Genomic DNA, 23,528 nt, shown 5'->3' on the forward strand with positions numbered 1-23,528 from the left:
TGTTGACCCCTCAACTCTTCTCCTCCTCCTGCTCCCTCTTACGGGGAAGTTTTAGGTTTGTGTCTTCTTTCAGTCCCACAGAGCTGTCGCACACTCAGAGTTGTCTACTTTTGTCCCTAGGCCCATGCATCAAGGTGCTGGGACAAGGGAAATATGTCTCTTTTCTTCCTCTCTCCTGAATTAACTACCTCAGAATGGTCTGAAGCTTCTAGAGACAGAGTTTGAGGTGGGCATTTTGTATAAATGATTTAACAAACAAGTGTGCCCTACAGAACAAGAGACATGGCAGCTGACAAGGAAGGAGAGACAACCCAACACAGATGTGGCTGGGATGGGAGGCCGTTTCCTCCCAGTGCCCAGCAGGCTGGAAAGCAAACCACACCACATCTTTGGTCCCTTCAGAGGTCACAGTGCCAGGCTTAGCACTTGTATGTGAGTCTTCCATTTGGAGCTGGTGGCTGAGCAGTAGCCTAATTTCTCAGGAAACTTCTCTCTGGTTTTTCTCAGAGAAATTTTGCTGAAATGAGTGCACTTGCTATTTAACATGTGCCTCACCTACAGCTGTTGGTGAATAGGCACCAAAAGCTTCCAGCCCAGAATATGCACACTCAATTCTACGTTCTCATTCAAGATGGGATGCCACACATACAGAGAATATATGTGATTGGGGTCCCACACCAAAGGACTAGTGGTATTTGTGTGTGCCATGTCTCATAGTATACTTTCATATGTCACAAATATAGGAATGTAGGGACATTTATTCATTAACCAATTTAGAAAGGGCATTAGCTTTGAAATATTTTCTTTATTATTCTGCATGTTTGAACTGCTACATAATTTTTTGAAGCTGGCATGGATTTAAGTTGAAAAGAAACATGGTTATTGCCAATTAAGTGTATAAAGGATTGTAACATTCAATACAGAGTTGGCTTTGTAGGAGCAGGCTGGTACCCGACAATGTCAGGAAGTTCAGCATTGACACCAGATGCAGGCACATGAGGACGTTAGTCCCATGGGAAGAGGCCCTGAGGAAGCCCGGCCATCTTCTCTCGGTAAACTTTATCAAAGGCTTCACTCTGGGCCACTGTGAAGTGGCTTTTCCAGTCCCCAGTGATTCCTGTCAATCACAAAACATCAGTCCAGATTAGCATAAGGTCTCAGTATGTAATTTGAACGTGTGCTGCATCTGTCCCTGCTGTGAATCTATCATAGGCACCTAACTGGCAAAGGCAGGCAATATGGGTGAGTAGTTACCTTTTGTGCTCTGGATTGTATTGCCACTGACTGCAATCCCAGACTACTAATTGCATAATAGAGTTGCATTTACTCTGTGCCCTTTGTGCCCCAGTAGTGGCCTCATAGGGACAGTGTGAAGGTTAAGAGCAAAGGTACAACTGCACTACCCAGAGCTTTCAACACAGTTTTCTCTACCTAGAATGCTCTTCCTTTGGGTAGCCCAGCCCACAGTGTGTGTCATCTCCTCTTCCAGTTCACCCCAACCACTCTATTTTAAATCCAGGTTGACAATGCAATCTTCCCAGTCTTTGCATTGCAGTCTCAGCACTCTCATTTGCTGTGTTTAGTGAACATGTTCCATTGTCATCGTAGGCGTCACAGCTGAACGTTTGATTTGAAGCTAAATTTCATGTCTTTCCTCTCACTTTTCTCTCCACAGTAGTCCCATTCTAGGGCTTCTTTAGGTGGAATTAATATTGCCATGGTCCATATGTGTGAGGAGATTGTCTCTGTACAAGCCTCAGGACCACACTAGAACTGTGAGTGGAAACTCTGTATAGAAAACATGAGTGTGCTCTACGTGATGGGCAACATCTAGGAAACAGGTGGGTGGGGTTCATCAGCAGTGCTCCTTGTTTTAAGTTTTCTTTATAACCTAATGAATACAAAAAACCTTAAACTCTTAAAGTCTGGTGCCACTTCTGTGATCCATGTGCATTCACACAGTTCCATCATCCCATGTCTTAGTGCATCAGTACAAGGTGGGAAGTTCACTGTCCACCTCATTCCTGTCATGAAATTAGAAACTCTCATACCTTTTCTCATAAAGTGTCCTTTGCTGTGATCCATAATGGTATCAGGTACGAGAGAGAAGTTGCTCATTTTATTGTCTTTCATGGCCTGGAAGGACACATTCTTGAGGACTGAGTTCACTTCTTCTGGGCTTAGCTTCATGCCCAAGAATTGGCTGACCCTCTCTACACTGGCTCTTGTGTCCTAGAAGGAGAAGCACAAAAGAGGAAACAGGAGAATAAAGTGATACAGGGAATAAGAACAAAGAGACGGCAGAGAATGAAGGTGAGGGTGGAGAGAAAATGAGGAAAAGCATACAGAGCATTAAGTCGTCATGTTCATCTAGAGGATGTACAGTATGGGCAGATGAGGGCTCATAAGTAAATGCTCTTTAGAGACAAAGAGAGTGCATTTCAGGTCAGCCACTTTCCTTTGATGCCAGCCATCACTTGCTATGAGTAGTGACATAATCAAGTCCTATAGTTACTTAACCCCCTGGAAACTAGAGATTTTAGTAGAAACAAAGAAAAAGACAAGTTAAAGGGATTTAATAAAACCTTAATGGCAGAACACTTTGGGGTAGCAACAGCAATCAGTAAGTGCCCGCTAGATGCTCCTACTACTGCTAGTGGTGACGGTACTAATAGTAGCCCTATTAATAATGTGTGTTATCTGCTGTTTTGATTAATTCCACCACATAGTTACTGAGTTAGGACACCAAAAGTCTGTAAGTAACTCTTGATACCTAGTCCCCAAAACTCACTCCTTCATAGGGCAGCATCAGTGCCCTGAGTTGCACCCCCCAGTCCCCCGCACATACTGTGATGTTTGATTTGTATGAAGAAGTATGTATTTGCTCTTCTCCAAACCCTTGGGATTTTCTAAGCATGGAACCTGATAGTGGAGTCTTTTGTTACATCAGTAAGATGAGTGTGGGAAAGTCTTTCAGGTGGGGGCTGTTTGCTGGAAAACCTACCACGTGACCTGAGGATGAACACTTTCAGCTCAACCCCAGATCTCCAGGTGAGGCAAGATAGTGAGAAACTAGGAGACTCCTTGACAAGGGAAATAAGAGAAACTGAGAAAAAATAATTAAACAAGACCAAACAGTTTGAGCAATTTACATCAGCTAAGGAATCACAAGGTTTTGTCTTCCCTAAGGTCTCTTCCCTGACTAAGGACATTCCCTGACTTAGGAGCCAATGCTTACACATTCCAGACTGTCCCAGTCCCTCTTCGATGATGTTTTCTGAAAATATAATCAGAAAATAACCCCTGACCCATCTATATGCATTTTGATGAACCAACATATTGACAGACACACCTGAAAAGCTGATGAGTATTCTGTCAAGACCATCCCCAGAGGCCTTCCCCGGGCTTCCAGCTGGCCAAAGATGAAAAGCCTCAAGATGAAGGATCCACAGTGCCCATGCCTCGTATCTCTGCTGTTTTTCCCCTAAACTCCAAGGGTCCCCACAAGACTTGCAACCAGGGAACCACTGGACAGCAGCAGCTTGTCCCAGGCTCACCCCCTGATCCTGTTTCTGAAGCCCCCTTTTCTCTCTCCTGCTGCTTCTTGCATCTTAAGGCCTTCCTGTGTTTCACCGTTCCCAGCTTTAAAAAAAAAAAAAAAAACGTACTCTCAAAATCATCTCCACTGGTGTTGCGAAATGTTTCCTACACAGTGCCGGCACGCCTGAGGCAGACCCCCCAGCTCTGTTCCCAGACCCCGTCCAGGGACACTGGAAGAGGAGGAGGGCTAGAGATTGAGTTTAACCTGCAATGGTTTAGTCAATCATGCCTGTGTAATGCAGCCTCCACAAAAACCCAAAGGAAGGTACAGAGAGCTTTTGATGGATGAGTATGTGGAGGTGTTGGAAAGTGGTAAGCTCAGAGAACATGGAACCTCCAAGACCCTTCCCATGCATGTTCCCCTATGCATCTCTCCCATCTGGTCATCCTGAGCTATATCCTTTTATAATAACCCATGATCTAAGGAGTAAAATGTTTCTCTGAGTTCTGTGAGTCACTCTAGCAAGTTCATCAAAGCCAAGGAGGAGAATCATTGGGTTTAGCTAATCAGTCAAATGTACAGGTGACAACCCGGACTGCGATTGGCCGCTGATGTGCACATGCATGCAGGGGTTGGGAAGCAGTCTTGGGGACTGAGCCTTGGGACCTGAAACTATAACCAGCTAGATGGTGTCAGAGTTGAGTTGCATTGTAGGACACCAGCTGGAGAATTGCTGGATGGTGGGGGAACAAATCCACACCCCAACAGTGTAATCAGAATGACACACACACACCTATAAAAATACAAAAACTGGGTCTCTACACACAGGTCACGGTGATTTATTTCCCAAACAGAGCTACAAAAAAAAGGGGCCACACTCATACAAGGACACACTTCCACAAACACATACTCTCATTCACTATCTGTAGTTCCCTACACACAGACACCTACTACACCCTACCACAACTGGGATCAATCAGTTATCTTGGGCTCCTTGAGCATGGGATTTCTGTTGCTACCACTCAACTCAGCAGATGTGAAAAAGCCACCAGAGAGGATACTGACACATACACATACATATTTTAAATCAGTGGTTTTACACACACACGTAACCACAAAAACTGGGCTCTGAAGGGTCAGACAGGAAATATTGTAGACTTCGTGAGCCATTCAAGCGTGGGTAAAAGGGTTGTATGAAAAGGAAACTCAGAATGATATTGTTACCAATGAGTTGGGGGGGATTGTCTCCTGATATAAAAGAATTTAGACCAGGGACGGTGATAAAAGGATCTTGAGACTGTGCCGAGGGTGAAAACACCGAGATAGGGTCCCAGGTTCTGCACCCCAAATGCAGGGCTTAGGAGGTTTTATGGCTTGAGGACACGAAAGTTGCTGGGGTTAGCCAGTCAGGGTAGGTTAGGAGGCTTCCCCTTTAAAAAAAAAAAGTCCTTACCCGAGGATATATTGACTTTAGAGAGAAGGGAAGAGGGAAAGAGAAGGAAATATCGCTCGGTTGCCTCCGGGACATGCCCGGGTGGGGGATCAAACACAACTTAGGTATGTGCCCTGACCGGTAATCGAACCCTCAGCCTTTCGGTACACCATGGCAGGTGTGGACCATGCTCCAACTAATTGAGCCACCTGGCCAGGGAAGCTTCCCTTTTTTGGAACACTGATGTTCAGGTAGACATTAGCGAAGTGGAGCATTCTGGCATTGTGCAGGAGTTATTATGGGACGCTCCAAGTTCTGCAGAGCCCGCGGGACCCAGTGGTGGGGCGGTGGGACGAGGAGCGCCGGGACGAGAACACACAGACGCGGAAGCCGAGAAGGGCGGCGAGCCACAGAGGTTGGATCTGGCTGAACAGAACAAGGCAGGCGCCGCTACGCCTGAGAACGCCTCAGAGATTTCACCAGAGGAGTGCAATCTGGCTCGTGCGCGGGGCGGGGCGTGCTACGGCGTTGGCGCAGGGGCGGGGCCCCGGCCGGTAAGCGGGCAGTGAGGCTCCCCGGACAGCTCTGATTGTGTGCCGGCGGTTCCTCAATACGAGAGGGGCGGGGCCTCCTGTTGGTGCTCGTGCGCGCACGTCCCGGGAGAGGGAGGAGCCTACGCCCTCGAGTCGCTGGGGGTTGTTTGGGGGTGGGGCGGCCTCGCGAGTGAGGTGGCGCAGGCGGAGGGCGCGCGGGGTGCCTGCGCAGCTCTCAGGGTGGGCGCAGCCGGTAAGCTACTGGAGAGTATGGAAGTGAGTTTGAGTGTGAGTGTCTGTGCTGTCGCGACTGCGTTACGTCGAGAGGCCACCTGGGCCTTTCAGCCTGCGGCTGCGGTGCAGTAGTGTATGTTCGCGTGGAGGGCTGCGCGTGAGGTGAAGGGCCGTGACTGTGTGAGACGTGTGATGGCGTCCGTGTGCTTTGGGAAGAGGTTGGGTGGCCGCGCGCGCGTGTGTGTGTGTGTGTGTGTGTGTCGGAGTCAGCCGCGGGGGTAGCGGGGGCGTCCCTCAGGACCCTGAATCTCGCTGTGGTCTGTTTCCACGTGAGAGAAGTGACTGCACCTGTGGGGCTGGGAGTGAGCCTGTGAGTGTGGCCCTGAGCGTGTGTGTGTGACAGTCTGTTCCCATCGTCTCTCACCGCCTGGGGTGCTTTGACTGGGTGACCGTGCAACCCAGTGTTGGTGGTTTTACCGTTGCGAGTGTGTGGTTGTGCTGTCCATGTGTGTAGCTGCCTGTAACTGGAAGCGGGACCCTGTGGGGAGGATTCCGAGCGCTGCACAGGCGCGATGGGCCACGGGGGAAAGCTGCGTGTGTGCTGTTGTGCGAGGCGTGTCTTCTGGGAGAAGTAGATCGATCCCAGCTCCTGCCTGGCTGATGGAAAAATTAAATGGGGTAACAGGTGAGACACCCAGCAGAGATCTTAGGCTTACTTAGCACTGTGTAGCGGGTAGATGTGGTGCCGGTGGTGTTTTTCTCTGACCCGGTGCAGAGGTCGGCGTGCAGTGCAGATGCTGCAGGAATTTTATCTCGGAACTTGACTCTCATCCTTGAAGCCCAGGGTCTAACCTCGCCGGTTTGAGCAGCGGCGCCCGGAAACGGAACCGCAGCGGGTTGTGCGTGGTTGAAGGGAGGGCAGAGCGAACCGCGGGCTCTGAGACTCCGATGTCATCGCTCACTAGCTAGCTGGGAGAGGTCACTTAAGTCACTGCCCTCGGCCTCACGCGCAAAGTGGGAATGATGGTACCCGTCCCAGGTTTGGGGTGAGCACTGAGTGGAGCAAGACCGACACAAGTAAGCAATGCATAGATGACAGTCACAAGGATACCCAGAGAATAAAAGCCCCAGGAAGAAAAGCAAAGAGTAGAGCCCCAGAGTAAATGTTTCAAGACAGAGATGAGATAGCATGAAAGTCTAGGTCTGAGCTTAGATTCCAAATATTCTGGTCAGCGTCCTGGGAGGGCTAGAGCAGGGTGGGGGCGGGGCAGAGGTCAGGGGCAGAGGGTCTTCCTGAATGGAGATGTCCCTCGGGAGCTTTGGGGGGGAGAGACCTGAGCTGGAACTTGGCTAGGCGGGGGCGGGGGGGGTGGCGCCTATAACAGGGACTGGAGACAGCTGTGTCCAGACCAATTCTCAAACGCCACACTGTGGATACTTTGAGCCAAATAATTGAGGGGGGTTCCTGTGTACTGTCAGATGTTTGTCCTTATCCCCAGCCTCTACCCACCAGATGCCAGTAGTACATGCTCTCCCCAACTGTGAGAGCAAAAATGTTTCCAGACACTGCCAGGTGTCGCCCAGACGGCAAAATTATCCCAGTTAAGAATCGTTGGTGTACAGGGCTGTGACAAGGGCACACCACGGGCAGTCCCAGGACGTGAGGAAGGTGGTGGCTAGAGGGGAGAGTTCATAAAGGGATGATGTCCTGAGGTGAGTAGGCTGTAAGAGGCACTCACTCACTCAGTATCATGTGCCTGCCTGCGCTGGGCTAGTCAACAAGACAGGTGAGGTTCCTACTCACCTGGGGCTTGCATTTAGTAGAGAGACCACAAATTCACAACAGGTGGCACTAAGTATCCTGGAAAGTAAAGTGGTGTGAAGTGATCATGAGACGGCAGCAGGTGCTGTTTTCAGATTAAACACCCAGGCTTCCCAGGGCCTCTCACTCAACTCCAAAGCCAAAAATGGCCACCATCAGTGACTGTCAGTCCCTTTATCCCTCATCTTTTCTCCTCCAGTGTTGAAATCCAGCCCCACCCCTGGGCTCAGAGACTGGGGCAGGGGTTACAAACCATGACTTTGCCTGAGTGTCACCTTGGGAAGCTTAAAAAAAGAAAAAAAAAAAAACAAGAAAAAAAAGAGACCTAGATTCAGACCCCAGAGATTCTGATTTAATTGATCTGGCATGGGGCACAGCCATCACTATTTGTCAAAAAGCTCCCAAGAGATTCCGATGTACAAACAGGGCTAAGAGCTACAGCTCTTGAGAGTTTGTGGGCTCCGCTGGGGCTTCTGGGAGTGAAAGAAATGGATTTGGTGGAGAGGGGAGGAGATGAGTGGCTAGTGCTTTCCATGTCTTAGCGAAGGCAGTCCTGACAGCTGCGTGGCTCTTCAGTAGAGATGTCCCGGCTTCATCCTGCAGGTGAGGAAGTCCCTTTCTGTGCAAAGAGGAGAAATGGCCGGGCCCACGTTTATGTGCTGCTCCTGTGTATTCTGTTGTAGCTGAACTTAGAGCAAGTGTCTTTGGGTGTCAGCGGCCCCTGGGGCCAGCAGGTTCAGAGAAGGGGCAGTCTTTGAATATTTGACAGGCCCTGGCCAAAGGGAAGCAGGGACTGCCTGTGCATTAAATGGCTGGCTTTCAGGTATTAGGATGCATCCCCAACTCAGTGCCCAGCACAGCCTTCTGGTATCAGAGGTGCTAGAGCTGAGGGGGACCCTAGTTGTCTGCCCCTGAGGAGAGGCACAGCCACCACCCAGTAACCCTTTGAAGCTTATTTCCCTCCAGGTGCCAGCCATCCTGGCCTTAGGACCAAGAATTTAGCTTTGTGCTTTCCAAAGCCCTTTCCCACCCTGTGGTCTGGACTTGGGAAGACAGGCCGGCTGTACTGCTGTGCCCTGTGGTGTCGATCCAGCCTCTAGGTTTCATTTGTGGCAGTGGTGTTCTGACGAGGCAGTCACACATGTGTGGTACAAAAGGCCAAAGTGTAGATGGGGAAGATGAAGGGCTGGGTTTCCATCCCCTCCTGGGTGACCCAGTGTCCTTCCGCAGAGACACTCACTGCCACCAGCTTCTTGATTAGCCTTCCAGAGCTTGTTTAGGCCTTTGCAAACTCATGTATTTGTACCCCGTGTTTCATTTTCCTGAAGTGGTTTTTCCATACTACTTCCCCCCATCACTGCACTGTCTCTTGGAGGTTGGGGTTAGGGTTAGGGTTGGTTTCTCATGATTCATATTTTGAATCAGAACAGACCCGTTATCTAACTCAGAACTGAATTATGGTCTTGGTTTGATTCCTCGTCCCTTCCCCCCACTCTCAAGGGAGAAAAGAACTTGAACATTGAAAGAGGGAAACACCTGTAATTCCATTTCCCAGACTGCCTCTGGCTGTACCTCACTCAGAGAACAATCTCAGAGCTTTCTACAACATGTCCACTGTTGTTGGTGCAGGGTGTGATGATGGTGCTCTCCAGACATGCGGCTGAAGCATTTAGAGGTGAGCTGCCATCTTGGCCACAATTTACTTTAAAATGATTTATTTTACTTTTTTTTGTTTTATTTTTTAGCTTGCTTTCTTCAATTCTTTTTAAGTGAAGAAAATGTGAATATTGGATGAAGACTGCTCAGGTATTCGCACTTTCTGTAGATTTCAGATTTTTCAGTGGGGATGAGGAATAAAATGCATACCCCACGTCTGTGTTTTACAGACCGGCCCTTCTGCAGAAGACAAGTTCAGAGGGCTTGGGGTGACTGCAGGCAGAAGTGCTCTGTGATTCGGTCTCTGCATGGAGCACTTGACACTGCCACTGACCATCGGTGGGCCAGAAGCATTCAGAGCTGGTCCCTGAGTCAGTCTACACAGATTCCCTGTGCACTGCTCTGTGCTGGCGCTGTCAGCCCAGGAGCGGGGCAGTGAGAAGGAGTCAGACGCCTGCCTGGTGGAGCCCGTCCTTGCAGGAACCCTTGCAACCACACACATTGGTGGGGAGCAATGGGTGCTGTGAGCAAACTGGAGTGGCAGAATGGTGTAGACTCCATAAGGCAGGGCAGTGCTGTCTCCTGCCACCAGTGCAAGACAATTTAAAATTTCCAGGAGCCATGTGGAGAAGAGTAAAAGACAAAACCAATTAATCATTAAAGTTAATTTAATAATGGATTTTATTATTTAACTCAGTACATCTGAAACATTATAGTTTCAGCTTGTAATCAGTCTAAATAGTTACCAGTGATACAGTTTACATGCTTTTTCTCGTATGAGTCTTCAAAGCCAGTGTGTGTCTTGCATGCAGTGCCCCTCCATCCAGTTGTGTCGTGTTCACTGCAGATATTTGTTCTGTATTTAAATTTCATAAAGTTTATCATTTGAGAAGTATATTCACACACCCCAGTTGTTCTGAACATACCTTAAAGTTTTACAGTAGCTGAAATGAATCCATTTTCAATTTTAGTTTAAAAATAAATTTTAATTTGGTAATTTTCATATTTTAATAATAAACTCACAGAAATAATGTAAAATCAAACACTCTGTTTCTTAGTTGCATGAGCCTTGTTTCCAGGGCATACTTGTCACACTGGCTGGTGGCATGCCTGCGGTTCTTATAGAGACTCCAGGGTCACCCAGAAGGCCAATGAGCCTCTTGACCTCTGTTCTCCTGCAGCCCCACCTTCCCGGCTTGCTGCCCCTCCCCAGGTGAGGACTCTTGGAGGGGAAAAAAGGATACCTGCTGCAGGAGGAAAGGCCAAGGCCAAGGTAAGCAGCCCTTTCTCTTCCTTTGGAAAGGTTTGTCTTGTGAGCTGTGGACCATTTACTTTTCCTCCAGGGACACTTCCTGCCCAGTAGAGTCATAACCAAGACCTGATCCCCAAGTTCCTCCCATCACCACAGAGGGTGGGAGCTGAGAAGGGCCCACTCTCCTTTTTTCTCAGTGTGCACATGACCACTCCCCTGTTGGTTCAGCACCTCAAGGGTCTCTGCTAGCATCATTGGGAGAAATGCCCTCCCCACAGGGAAGGTGACAGCCCCCGATTTCCTATGATGGAGGTGCCTGCCCAGGCTGGACCTGCTGAGGCACAGGTGGACTCTGTTGCTCTCCAGAGCTAAGCTACTAATGTTGTTTTGTTTCTATGTAATACGCTTTTTATACAACGCAGTCTTACATATCATGCTGCGTTGTGTTGCATTGATGTTAATGTACCTGCCCCTTCTGGTCTCAGCACCCCCAGATGTGTCCCACATAGCTCCCTGGCCCTGTCTCTCCTGTGTTTGAGACAAGTCCTCTGTCTGCTGCAGGCATGTGGGAACTCAAGCCTACCATGACAGGATGGGGGTTTTCCATTTCAGGCACCAGTGATGTTTGGGGACTTGACCGTCTACTTCTCCCTGAAGGAGTGGGAGGGGCTGAGCCCCATATAGAAGGATCTGTACAGAGACGTCACACTGGAGAACTACCAGCACCTGGTCTCTCTCCGTAAGGCTCCCCCATAATCCACAGATGCCCTTTGAGGGATGGGAACCAGCCAAGTCTGGCCTGGAAAACAGCAGCCACTCCAGTCTGGGTTTGTTTTCTTTTTAACAGCTTTATTGAGATACAATTCACACACTGTATAATTCACCCATATCGAGTGTCCAACTCAGTGGTTTTAATTGTATTGGCAGAGTGTGTGTCCATCAGCACAGTCATTTTAGAACATCCTGCCACCCCCCTCCCCCAAAGAATCCCCATGCCCGTTCGCATCACTCTTCCTTTTCCCCTGCCCACTAATCCCCCCAAATGAGGCAAATACTCCTCCACTCTCTGTCTCTATGGACTTGCCTGTTCTTGGCCTTTCATAGAAATGGAGTCACACAGTATGTGGCCTGTGTGTCTGGCTTCTGTCACTGACCACCATGTTTTCAAGGTTCATCCACCGATACTGGGTATCAGTGCCTCATTACTTTTTATGGCTGAGTAACATTCCACTCTGTGGATGGATCGCATTTGTTTCTCCATCCATCAGTGAATGGGCATTCAGGCTGTTCCCACTCCACAGCTCTTATGAATATACTGCTCTAAACATCTGTGTATGAGTTTTTGTATGGATGCATATTTTCATTTGGGTATGTAGCTACGAGTAGAATTGCTTGCTGGTCATATAGTAGCTGTGTATGTAAGTTTTTGAGGACACCTCACTTGTGTGAAGACAGAGTTTAATATCATGAATCTACAGGTACTGGTAAAAGGTGATTAGTGTACCCTAGAGTGACACAGAGGTGGTAAGGCAGGACATAGCCACCCTCCCAGGGCAAGGGGAGAGCCTAGAGCTTTCAGGACTCAGGGGGACACAACCTTGTGTAGGAGGATTGGGTCACATTGCCTGGTTCTGCACTCCTGACAGGGCAAGATGAGCCTGGTTCTGGGGGTGGATGGGAAAGAGTAAAGCAGAAATTGAAACCACCAGAGCCCCTACCAGTGGATGCTCCCAGGGCGTGGCTGGTGAAGGAGAGGTGTGGGTTGCGGAGCCTCCGTGTCAAAAACAGCTCAGACAGAAGGGGCGTCAGGAGCCGAAAGGCAGCAGCTCAGTGGCCAGCCTCAGGAGTTTCTGCTCCTGCTTTTCAGGGAAACAGCCAGCTTTGTAGAGTTAGGAAGGAAAAACTGCTGCCTGTGCCTGGATTTTCACCCCCCTCATTCTCTGACTGCCCTTCTGGTCCTCTGGGCTCCCTTTGTGCTGATGAGCCTCCAACCTGGCTTTTGATACAAGGCTCAGCTCTGATGTCATGGCACCCACATCATATTCAATTCCTATGTTTGTCCTGTTCCAGGACTTTTCTTATCAGAGGCCAAATGTGACCACCTTGTTGGAGAAGGGGATAGCGCTCCTGGATGGAGCCAGTGAGAAGACGCAGGGGCCTGGGTGAGTGACAGAGCCAGGGCTTAGAAGTTCTGTGTAAGAGCACATGCCATTGGGAGGGGGCCACCCTGTGAGGTAATACCTGAGAGCTGCTTCCCCACCTCCTGGGCAGAAAGTTAAGTCTCTGCAGTGTGATCCATCCCCTCCACCAAGGGAGAATAACTAACATTTTATAAACCTTTACTGGGTTCCAGCCACCCCTGTAAACACATGTTTCTCCCAACAATGCTGTGAGGCAGGAACTATTGGTATTACTTTGTAGACAAGGAAACTGAGGACCAGAGAGCTTTAGTGACTTGCCCCAGGTTGCCCAGCTAGGAGGTAGCAGCAGAGCTGGGTGTGAACCCCAACTTCTCATCTCAGGAGCTGAGATCTTAACACCCTCATTTCTACCTGCCACTTTCCCTGCCTCGGCTTCCATAGTTACCCTCAGAGAAAGTGCATTCCGACCTCTTTAATGATAGCACCTGTAATGATAATGTCCCAATGTTCATCTTCTTCATTCCTCAAATCAAAAGTCTTTTCCATAACTGTTCATTTTCACTACTTTGTAAGAACTCATTCCCTTTTCTAACAGATTCCTCTTTGGTTGGTCAAGTTGTGTGGATTTTTGTGGGGGTCTTTTTTTAACACTTCTGTGAGGTTTTTTAATTGTGGGGGTGGAGCATAACATTAAGTATACAATCCTAACCATTTTTAAATGTACAGTTATATATACACGTTGTCATGCAGCAGATCTCCAGAACTTGTCCATCTTGCAACACTGAAAGTCTGTGCCCTTGGTCACCCGCATTCTGCTCTCTTTCTACGATTCTGACAACTGTGGGTACTTCATGTGAATAGAATCATACAATATTGGACCTTTACTTACTGGCTTCTTTTACTGAGCTTAATGTCCTCGTGGTTCATTCATGACATAGCATGTGGCAGCATTTCCTTCTTTTTAAAGGCTGTGTAATGTTCTATTGTATGTATGTTCAGCCCATCCTCCATATCCTATTCCACATTCATGGTTTTAACCAACTGTGGATTGAAAATGTTTGAAAAATATGTTGCGTCATACGATGGTTGCACTTGTATTAAATAGTGCAGACTTTTTTCCTTGTCATTATTCTCTGAATAGTACAGTATAATAATAACTGTTTACACAGCATTTGTTTTAGATATAATACATAATCTAGAGATAGTTTAAAGTTTACAGGAGGATTGTGTAGTTTATATGGTAAATATTGTCATTTTATATAAGGAACTTGAGCATCCATGCATTTTAGAGTCCATACGGGACCTGGAATCAATCCCCTGAGGATACTGAGGGATGACTGGACCACAGTTTTTAAATCCATTCATCTGTCAATGCTTCCACTGCTTGCTATTGTGAATAATGTTGCAGTGAACATGTGTGTACAGATATCACTTTGAGATCCTGATTTCAATTCCCTTGGATATGTACCCAGAAGTGGGGTCACCGGATTGTATGGTAGTTCTAGTTTTAGTTTTCTGAGAAACCTCCATACTGTTTTTGACAATGGCTGCACAATTTTTCACTTCCTCCAATGGTGCACAAGAGTTTGGACTTCTCATCTTGCCAACAGTTATTTTCTGTTGATTTTATTTGGTTTATGGTGGCCATCCTTATGGGTGTGGGGTGACATTGTGGGTGTGATTTGCATTTCCCTCATGATTAGTGATGTTGAGTGTCTTTTCATGTGCTGGCCATTTGTCTTCTTTGGAGAAGTGTCTGTTAAAGTTCTTTGCCCATTTTTAGTAGGGTTTTCTTTTGTTGTTGAGTTGTAGAATTTCCGTATGTATTCTGAATATTTACCCCTTACCAGATTTGCAGTTATTTTCTCCCATTCCTCAGGTTGCCTCTTCACTGTTCATTGTTTCCTCTCATGCAGAAGTTAAGTCTGATGTTGTCCTAGTTGTCTATTTTTTATTTTGTTCCCTGTGTTTTTGGTGTCATATCTAAAAAATCAGTACCAAATCCAAAATCCTGGAATTTCTCCCTTGTGTTTTCTTCTAGGGGGTTAGGGTTAATAGGGTTAACCCTTCTAGGGTTAATAATTTTTGATCCTATATGTAGGTCTTTAATCCATTTGTAGCTAGTGTTTGTATTTGGTGGAAAGTACGAGTTTTACTTTATTCTTATGCATGTAGGTATCTCATTTTCTCAGCACCATTTGTGGAGGACACTGCCCTTTCCCATTGTGCAGTCTTGGCACTCTTTCTGAAAATTGTTTGACCAGATTGGCAAGGGTTTGTTTCTGGGCTCTCTATTCCTATTGTTCTATATGTCTGTCCTTATGCCACTACCACACCATCTTAATTACTGTCGCTTTGTAGTATGTTCTGAAATCAGGAAGTTTGAGGCCTCCCAATTTATCCCTCTTTTTCATGACTATTTTGGTTACTCAGAGTCCCTTGAGATTCCATATGAATTTTAGGACTTTTTATCTATTTCTGCAAAAAATGTCATTGGAATTTTGGAAGGGATTGCATTGAATCTGTAGATCACTTCAATCATTTGGTCAGTTTTACAATATTAAGTCTTCCAATCCACAAGCATATATCTTTCCCTTTAGCTATATCTTCTTTGGTTGCTTTTAGCAATCTTTTGTAGTTTTCAGTTTATACATCTTTTATCTCTTTGATTAAATTTGTTTCTAATATCTTTCTGATTTTATAGTAAATAGAGTTGTTTTCTCAGTTTACTTTCTGGAGTGGTCATTGTTAATGTATAGAAATGTAACTGACCTTGGAGTGTTGATTTTATATCCTATCACCTTACTGAATTTATTTATTGGTTCTAATAGTTTTTGTGTGTGGAATTTTTAAAGTCATGTCATCTGTGAACAGAGAAAATTTTATTTTTTATAATGTCTTGTATTTCTTTTTCTTGTCTAATTGTTCTGGCTAGAAGTTCCAGTGCTGTGTTGAATAGTACTGGTGAAAATGGGCATCCTTGCCTTGTTCCTGGTCTTGAAGGAAAGGTTTCAGTCTTTCTCCTGTTTCCTGTGATATTTGCTGTGGGCTTTTTATTTATGGCTTTTATTATATTGAGATAGTTTTATTCTAGTCCTAGTTTGTTGAGTGATTTCATTATGAAAGATTGTTGAATTTTGTGAGGAGCTTTTTTCCTGCATCATGTGGGATGATCATGTGGTTTTTGTCCTTCATTTGTTAATGTGATGTGTTATGGAGATTGATTTTCCATCTTCAACTATCTTGGCAGTCCAGATATAAATTCCACTTGCTTGTGTGTATGATCCTTTTCACATGCTGTTGAATTCAGTTTGCTAATACAGTTACCCTTGAACAACATAGGGGTCAGGGGCATCAACTCCCTGCATAGTTGAAAATCCGCATGTAACTTAAGTTGACCCTGCATATCTGCAAGTTCCAACCATAGATCAAAAATACTGTAGCTATATTGATCTTCAGCTGGTCGAATTCATGGATGTGCAACCCAGGGATGTAGAGGGTTGGCAGTATATTTATTGAAAAAATCTTTTAATTTTCTTCTGACTTTGGATTTAATTTGTTTTTCTTTTTTTACTTTTCTAAGGGAGCAACTTAGGTTATTAATTTTAGGTATTCTTTTCTAAAGATGCATCCAATGCTAGGAATTTCCCACTAAGCATGGGTTTCACTGCATCCCACAAATTTTGATGAGTTATGTTTCTATTTTCATTTAGGTCAAAATATTTTTTAATTTCTCTTGAGATTTATTTTTAATACATGTGTTATTTAGAAGTGTGTTGTTTAATCTCCAAGTAATTGGGGATTTTCCAGTGATCTTTCTGTCACTGATTTCTAGTTTAATTCTGTTGTAGTCCAAGAACAGACATTATATGATTCCGCTCTTTTGAATTTGTTAGGGTGTATTTTATGGTCCAGAATGTGCTCTGCCTTGGTGACTACTCTATGGGGGCTTGAAATGAATATGGTTCTGCTGTTGTTGGCTGAAGTTGTCTGTAGCAGTAATTATACCCAATAAATGATGGTGTGGTTGAGTCCTTACTGCCTGCTGGAGCTGTCCATTTCTGAGAGGGCTACTGAAGCTTCCAGCTATGAGAGTAGATGTGTCTGGTTCTCCTGGCAGGTCAATCAGTTTTTGTCTCAGTTAGGTTGATGCTGAGTTAGGCACATGCATTGTGAATTGTTACATGTTCCTGAAGAATAGACTTCTTTATCACTATGTAACACCGCTCTTTATCTATGCTAACTTTTCTTGTTTTTAAATATGCTGTGTCTGAAATTGATATAACTACTACTTTCTTAGGATTAATATTAGCATGGTATATTTCTCTCCATCCATTTACTATTAATCTCATATATCTTTTTTTTAAAGATTTTATTTATTTATTTTTAGAGAGGGAAGGGAGGGAGAAAGAGAGAGAGGGAGAGAGAGAGAGAGAGAGAAACATCAATGTGTGGTTGCTGGGGGTCATGGCCTGCAACCCAGGCATGTACCCTGACTTGGAATTGAACCTGTGACACGTTGGTTCGCAGCCCAAGCTCAATCCACTGAGCTACGCCAGCCAGGGTATTCTCATATATCTTTATATCTAAAGTGGGTTTCTTATATAGAACATACAGTTCATTCCTAGGTTTGTTTGCTTTTTAAGATCTTGTTTATTTTTAGAGAGGGGAAGGCAGTGAGAAAGAGAGGGAAAGAAACATCAATCTGTGGTTGCCTCTCATGCACCCTCAAGTGGGGACCTGGCCCACAACCCAGGCATGTGCCCTGACTTGGAATCCAACTGGCACTGGCAACCCCTTGGTTTGCAAGCCGACACTCAATCCACTGAGCAACACCAGCCAGGGCTGGTTCCTGTGTTTTTTTTTTTAATATATTTTATTGATTATGCTATTACAGTTGTCCCATTTCCCCCCTTCTCTCCCCTCCCCCCTGTACCCCCCTCCCACCCACATTTCCCCCTTTAGTTCATGTCCATGTGTCATACTTATGAGTTCTTTAGTTTCTACATTTCCCGTACTATTCTTGCCCTCCCTCTATCTATTTTCAACCTACATTCTATGCTACTTATTCTCTATACCTTTTCCCCCTCTCTCTTCCTCCCACCCCCCTGCTGCTAACCCTCCATGTGCCCTCCATTTCTGTGGTTCTGTTCCTGTTCTAATTGTTTACTTAGTTTCTTTTGGTTTTGCTTTAGGTGTGGTTGTTGATATTTGTGAGTTTGCTGTCCTTTTACTATACATGTCTTTTCTTTATCTTCTTTTCTTAGATAAGCCCCTTTAGCATTTCATAAAATAAGGGCTTGGTGATGATGAACTCCTTTAACTTGACCTTATCTGAGAAGCACTTTATCTGCCCTTCCATTCGAAATGAGAGCTTTGCTGGATAAAGCAATCTGGGATGTAGGTCCTTGTCTTTCATGACTTGGAATATTTCTTTCCAGCCCCTTCTTGCCTGTAAGGTCTCTTCGGAGAAATCAGCTGACAGTCTGATGGGAACTCCTTTGTAGGTGACTGTCCCCTTACCTCTTGCTGCTTCTAGGATTCTCTCCTTCATTTTTATCTTGGCTAATGTAATTATGATGTGCCTTGGTGTGTTTCTTCTTGTGTCCAACTTCTTTGGGGCTCTCTGAGCTTCTTGGATTTCTTGGAAGACTGTTCCCTTTGCCAGATTGGGGAAGTTCTCCTTTATTATTTGTTCAAATACGTGCTCAATCTGTTGCTTTTCCCCTTCCGATTCTGGTACCCCTATAATTCGGATATTGGAACGTTTAAAGGTGTCTTGGATGCTCTTAATCTTTTCCTCAATTTTTTGAATTCTTATTTCATCATGCTTTCCCGCTTGGTTGATTCTATCTTCCTTCTGGTCCACTGTATTGTTTTGAGACTCATATTCCTTCCTTTCACTATTGGCTCTCCTCCGTGTGTCTTCCTGCATCTGTTTTATGGTAATCTGCATTCTTTCATCTAAATTTCGTCCAAAATCCACCAGTTCCGTGAGCTTTCTGATCACCAGTGTTTTGAACTGTACATCTGATAGATTGGCTAATTCTTGGTCACTCAAAAGGATGAGTCCTGGGGGACTGATCTGCTCTGTTGAAAACATGGTTTTTTTTCCCCCTGTCTCTCCTTTTTTTTTTTTCCCGGTCTGGTTGCTCTTGTTATGGTGGGGGGCGGAGCCTTAGGTGCTCACCGGGGCTGGGCACCCCGGTCGCTAGATTGTGACGTTATATGTGGGGGCGGGGCGGGAGCAGGACGGGAGAAAACAATGGCGGTAGTTCCGTTCTCCTGGACTCAGACCCTTGTCTGGGCTTCCGGGCCATGAGTTCTGCTCTGGTCCACAATTGCTACCCCTCTGGGTCTGCCAGCCGCAGCTTGCGTACTCAGGGATCACCGCTGCCTTCTTGCGCGCCAGATGGCTTTTGCGCTGATTTCGCGCCAAACCTTCCCCCGACCTCCGTGCACCGCCGACCCGAGCCAGCCCCGCGCCCGCTGGCTCGTCTTTCTGGATGAACGCGTCTACTTCAACTTCTTGGCTGCCCGACTTCCATTCAGATAAATCCTCTGCCGGATCTGGGTGTTATTCTGATAGTAAATTATTGTTGTAAATTATTGGTTTTCTAATCTTGGTTGTACGAGGAGGTACGGTGCGTCCACCTATTCCTCCATCTTGCCGGAAGTCCCTGGTTCCTGTGTTTTGATCCACACTGACAGTCTCTTTTAATTGGTGCAGTGAGACCATTTACATTCATGGTGATTATTGATATAGTTGATATATAATATCAGAAATGAATATATAGGTACCGTATTTGTTACTATTCTTTTTGTTATCTTTGTTCTTTGTTTCTCCTTTTGCCATCCACTCCTCTTCTGCCTTTTGTGTGTGTGTGTGTGTGTGTGCGCGCGTGTGTGTTTTTTTTTTTTAGTGGATGCCCTTGAGTTTAAAACATACTTTTACAACTAACTCAAATCTACTTTCAAATAACATTGTACTACTTCATGGGTAGCATGAGTACCTTATAACAACAAAATAAAGCCAATTGCTTCCTCTCATTCCCAGTATCATTGTTTTCATTCACTTCATTTAAATAAATGCATAAAAATACATAATCGAATACATTCTTATATTATTGTTTTGAACATACCATTCTCTGTTAGATCAATTAAGAATAAGAAAAATAAGAGGGGTTTTTGCCTTCATTATTCCTTTTTTGGTATTCTTCCTGTCTCTCTGTACATCCCAATTTCGGATCTCTACTGTTTTCCTTCTCTATATGTGAACCTCTTTTTAACATTTCCTGCAGGGCAGTCTGCTGGTAACAAAGTCCCTCAGTGTTTGTCTTTCTTCTCTTTCACTTTTGAAGTACCATATTTTTCGGACTATAAGACGCAACCCCTTCCCCCAATTTGTGAGGAATAATGGTTGTTAATACTGCTGTTGAGTTCTGTTTACATTTACATTGGTGAAATATTATGTTATTTATGTTAGTAAATATTTTACCACATTTTTTGCTTCAAATTTTTTTTCCTATTTTCCTCCTCTAAAACCTGGGTGCATCTTATGGTCCAAAAAACACAGTACATTTTCAGACTAAAGAATTTGAGATTAGTGGTTTCTCTCTTCAAAAGAGAGTTGCCAATGGCTCTTGCAAAAATCAGAATTTAGTTAAAAAGCCTACCCTGCCTCAAATTTAATCAGCCTAATGAAATTCATTTTCACAGTTTTATTTTTTCCTGACCTTAATTGGGCAAAATATCAAAAAGGTTCAAGTAGTTTTAAATTCCTCTTCTAATACTTTACAATTCTCACCACTCTTTTAGCATTTCAGAGAGCTACTTTAGTTATCTTAAATGACTATTAATTTTTATATTCAGCTTAATAACTCACAACTTCAGACCACCTTTAATTTTTATATTCAAAAGGAACATGTACACTTCAAAAACAATGACAAAAATCAGAATGAAGGAAAATACTATATCAGTACTTTTCCCAGAAAGGATGCTTTCTATTTAGATGCACAGCTTTCTGATATTTTCAACATATAAAATGGGATCAGTCTTGCAGTAACATTTGACGAACTAATTCTTCACTTAATATTCTAAGATACTTTCTATGTCAGTTCAACTTACCTATTTACATGACAATTTTTAAAAAAATAAATATTTAATTTTTGGTATCTTGCAGACTCAGAGTTTAAATGCAAGACCAAGAAGTTACGTCCAAACATTACAACAAACCTAAGCAATGCATCTATCAGAAACCATTTTCTGTAGCATGAAAAGGTCCCCCAGGAAAGAGAGGCTGCAAGAAAAATTCAGTCCTAATAAAACCCAAGAAAGTGCATCCAGGGAAGAATTCTTTAAAATATAATGACAGTGGGAAAATCTTTAGTCAAAGTTTATGTTTTAAACTCCATCAGAATTCTCATACTGAAGAGAAGCCTTATGAATATAGTAATTGTAGAAAAGCCTACGGACAGGACTCAGCCCTCATCCTTCATCAGAGAATTCACAGTGGAAGGAAAAGCCATGAATGTGGTAAGTGTGGGGAAAGCTTCATTCAAAGAATAACCATGAATGTCCATGAGAAAATGCATGATGGAAAGTAAACCTTTGGCTGTGGGAAGGCCTTCAGTCAGTGCCCATCCCTCAGTCTACATCAGAAAATCCACCTTGTGGAGAATACCCCCTGGTGCAGAAAGTGTGGGAAAGCCTTCATTCAAAGGTCATCTCTTTTACTTCATAGGAAGACTCAAAATGGAAAGACAATATGTAAATGCAGTAAATGTGCAAGAGGCTTCAGTAAGAGGTCAGTCCTTATTGTACATAAAAGAATTCACACTGGAGAGAAAACCCATGAGAGTGAGAGGGCCTTAAGTCAGCAGGGAAGTTACCTTTTAGAGAACCCCTATAAATGTAGAAAATGCAGAAAATCCTTTAATAGGATTTCATCCATTATGCTTCATCAGAGAATTCATGCTTCAGAAAAACCTTACATATGTGATGAATGTCAGAATGTCTTCAGGTGGCTTTCAGCCCTTATTCTACATCTAAAAATTCATAATGGAGAGAAACTGTACAGATGCAACAAATGTGGGAAGGTCTATAATTGGCACTCATCCCTTCTTCAACACCAGAAAGTTCATACAAGGAAAAGGAAACTGTTTGAATGTCAGGAATATGGGAAGATGTTTTCTGAAACTACCAACCTTAAAATTCATCAGAACATTCATTCTGAAGAGAAACCTTTCAAATGCAATAAATGTGGTAAAGTGTTTGGCTTCCAGTCATTTCTTATTAAACATCAGAGAATTCATACTGGAGAAAAACCCTACCAATGCGAAGAATGTGGGAAGGCCTTTGGCCATCGAATATCTCTTACTCAACATAAGAGAATTTATACTGAAGACAGACCATATCAATGTGATCAGTGTGGAAAGGCCTTCAGCCAGAGTGCACACCTCGCCCAACATGAAAGAATTCACAGTGGAAAGAAACCATACACGTGTAAAACATGCGGGAAGGGCTTTAGTCAACGCACATCCCTTATTCTATATGAAAGAAGTCATACTGGAGTAAAACTCTATGAATGTAACCAGTGTGGGAAGGCCTTCAGCAGTGGCTGGGACCTTATCCGACATCAGAGAAGTCATTCTTCAGAGAAACCCTATGCATGTAGTAAATGTGGGAAGACATATAGTTGGAGCTCATTCCTGATTCGACATCAAAGTACCCATTCAGCACAAAAAGCCTAATATTGTTATAAAAGCAAAGACTGAGGCTCAAAGTAGCAGTGACAGAGGCATGAGGAAAAGACATTTGTCTCTAACAAAAATTTTGCAAAAATGGGATCATTTGATGATGCATCCCACTTTGAAAGCCAAACAACAAAAGTCCTTGGTGATTTTGACCTGAGAATTTGAAATTAACTGAGGCAGTGACCTAATCATAGGTCTTAATCAAGCTCAGATGATTGGATCCTTCGTTTTCCATAAAGATTCTTTATTTGATAAGAATCACTGATGGCTTTTTTTCCAATGTAGTTTTAAAGCTATTTTGTTGGTCATATACAACAAGGTAGAATTGTAAAGTCCATTTTTGTGGGTGGGGCTTTGAACCTGATTTAATGTCATGTGAAGAAAGAGTTTAGGGTTTGTTCCTTAGAACTAGAACTATCACATATAAGGGACTTCCTGGAAAACTAGGATGTCACTTTCAGCTGACAGAAATTTGTGGGTGATAATACAGAAGAGTGAATTCTTGAATGGGTAAAAATGACACAATTGTGTGGGACAAAGAGACATCACGATACTATCTCCATAGATGGGAAATTTTATGACCTTTGTGATGTGAAAAACCTAACAAGCCTGACAGGGTAATGGTGAAGGGGGTGCGGGGAGTGGGAGTAAGGTGGAAACAGGATACACTGAAGACCAAGGAACTGCCGAGCAGAAATTATTTGTTTTATTTAAAAATAAATTTTTATATTATTTATATGAACGTCTATATTTATATGAACGTTGGTATTTTCAAGTAAGAACACTGGCATGCAGTAAGTACCTGATGGAGAATGGGGCCTCGTGGACTGAATGTTTCTCCTCCAAATTCATAGGTTGAAGCCTTTCTCCCAAAGTGATGGTATTTGGAAGTGGACCCTTTGAAGAATAATTGGAGTTAGATGAGGTTATGAGGGTGGAGCCGTCATGATGGGATTCATGTCTTTAAAAGAAGGGACACCAGAGATTCACTTTCTCTCTTTGCCAGGTCAGGACAGAACTGTCTATAAGCTGGAAAGAAGACAGCTGTCTATAAGCCAGGAAGCTAACACTCCACAGCACCCAACTATGCTAGCACCCCGGTCTTGGCCTCTCAGCCTACAGAGCCATGAGAAAGAAATGTCTGTTGTTTAAGACCCCAGTT

The 23,528-nt window shown here is 44.4% G+C and overlaps 1 protein-coding gene across 1 annotated transcript; it reads left to right on the top strand.

Annotated features, from left to right (window-relative positions):
• The first annotated feature begins 9,945 nt into the window (after positions 1-9,945).
• ZNF667 (zinc finger protein 667) lies at positions 9,946-23,084 on the top strand. The gene is given in 5 exon segments (XM_036012739.1): positions 9,946-11,214; positions 12,541-12,594; positions 12,596-12,632; positions 20,794-20,832; positions 20,835-23,084. Coding segments are annotated over 5 exon segments (1,782 nt in total). The 5' UTR covers positions 9,946-11,091; the 3' UTR covers positions 22,364-23,084.
• The last annotated feature ends 444 nt before the right edge of the window (positions 23,085-23,528 follow it).

Source organism: Phyllostomus discolor, chromosome 12 (assembly GCF_004126475.2).
Source record: "Phyllostomus discolor isolate MPI-MPIP mPhyDis1 chromosome 12, mPhyDis1.pri.v3, whole genome shotgun sequence".
NCBI lineage: Eukaryota > Metazoa > Chordata > Mammalia > Chiroptera > Phyllostomidae > Phyllostomus > Phyllostomus discolor.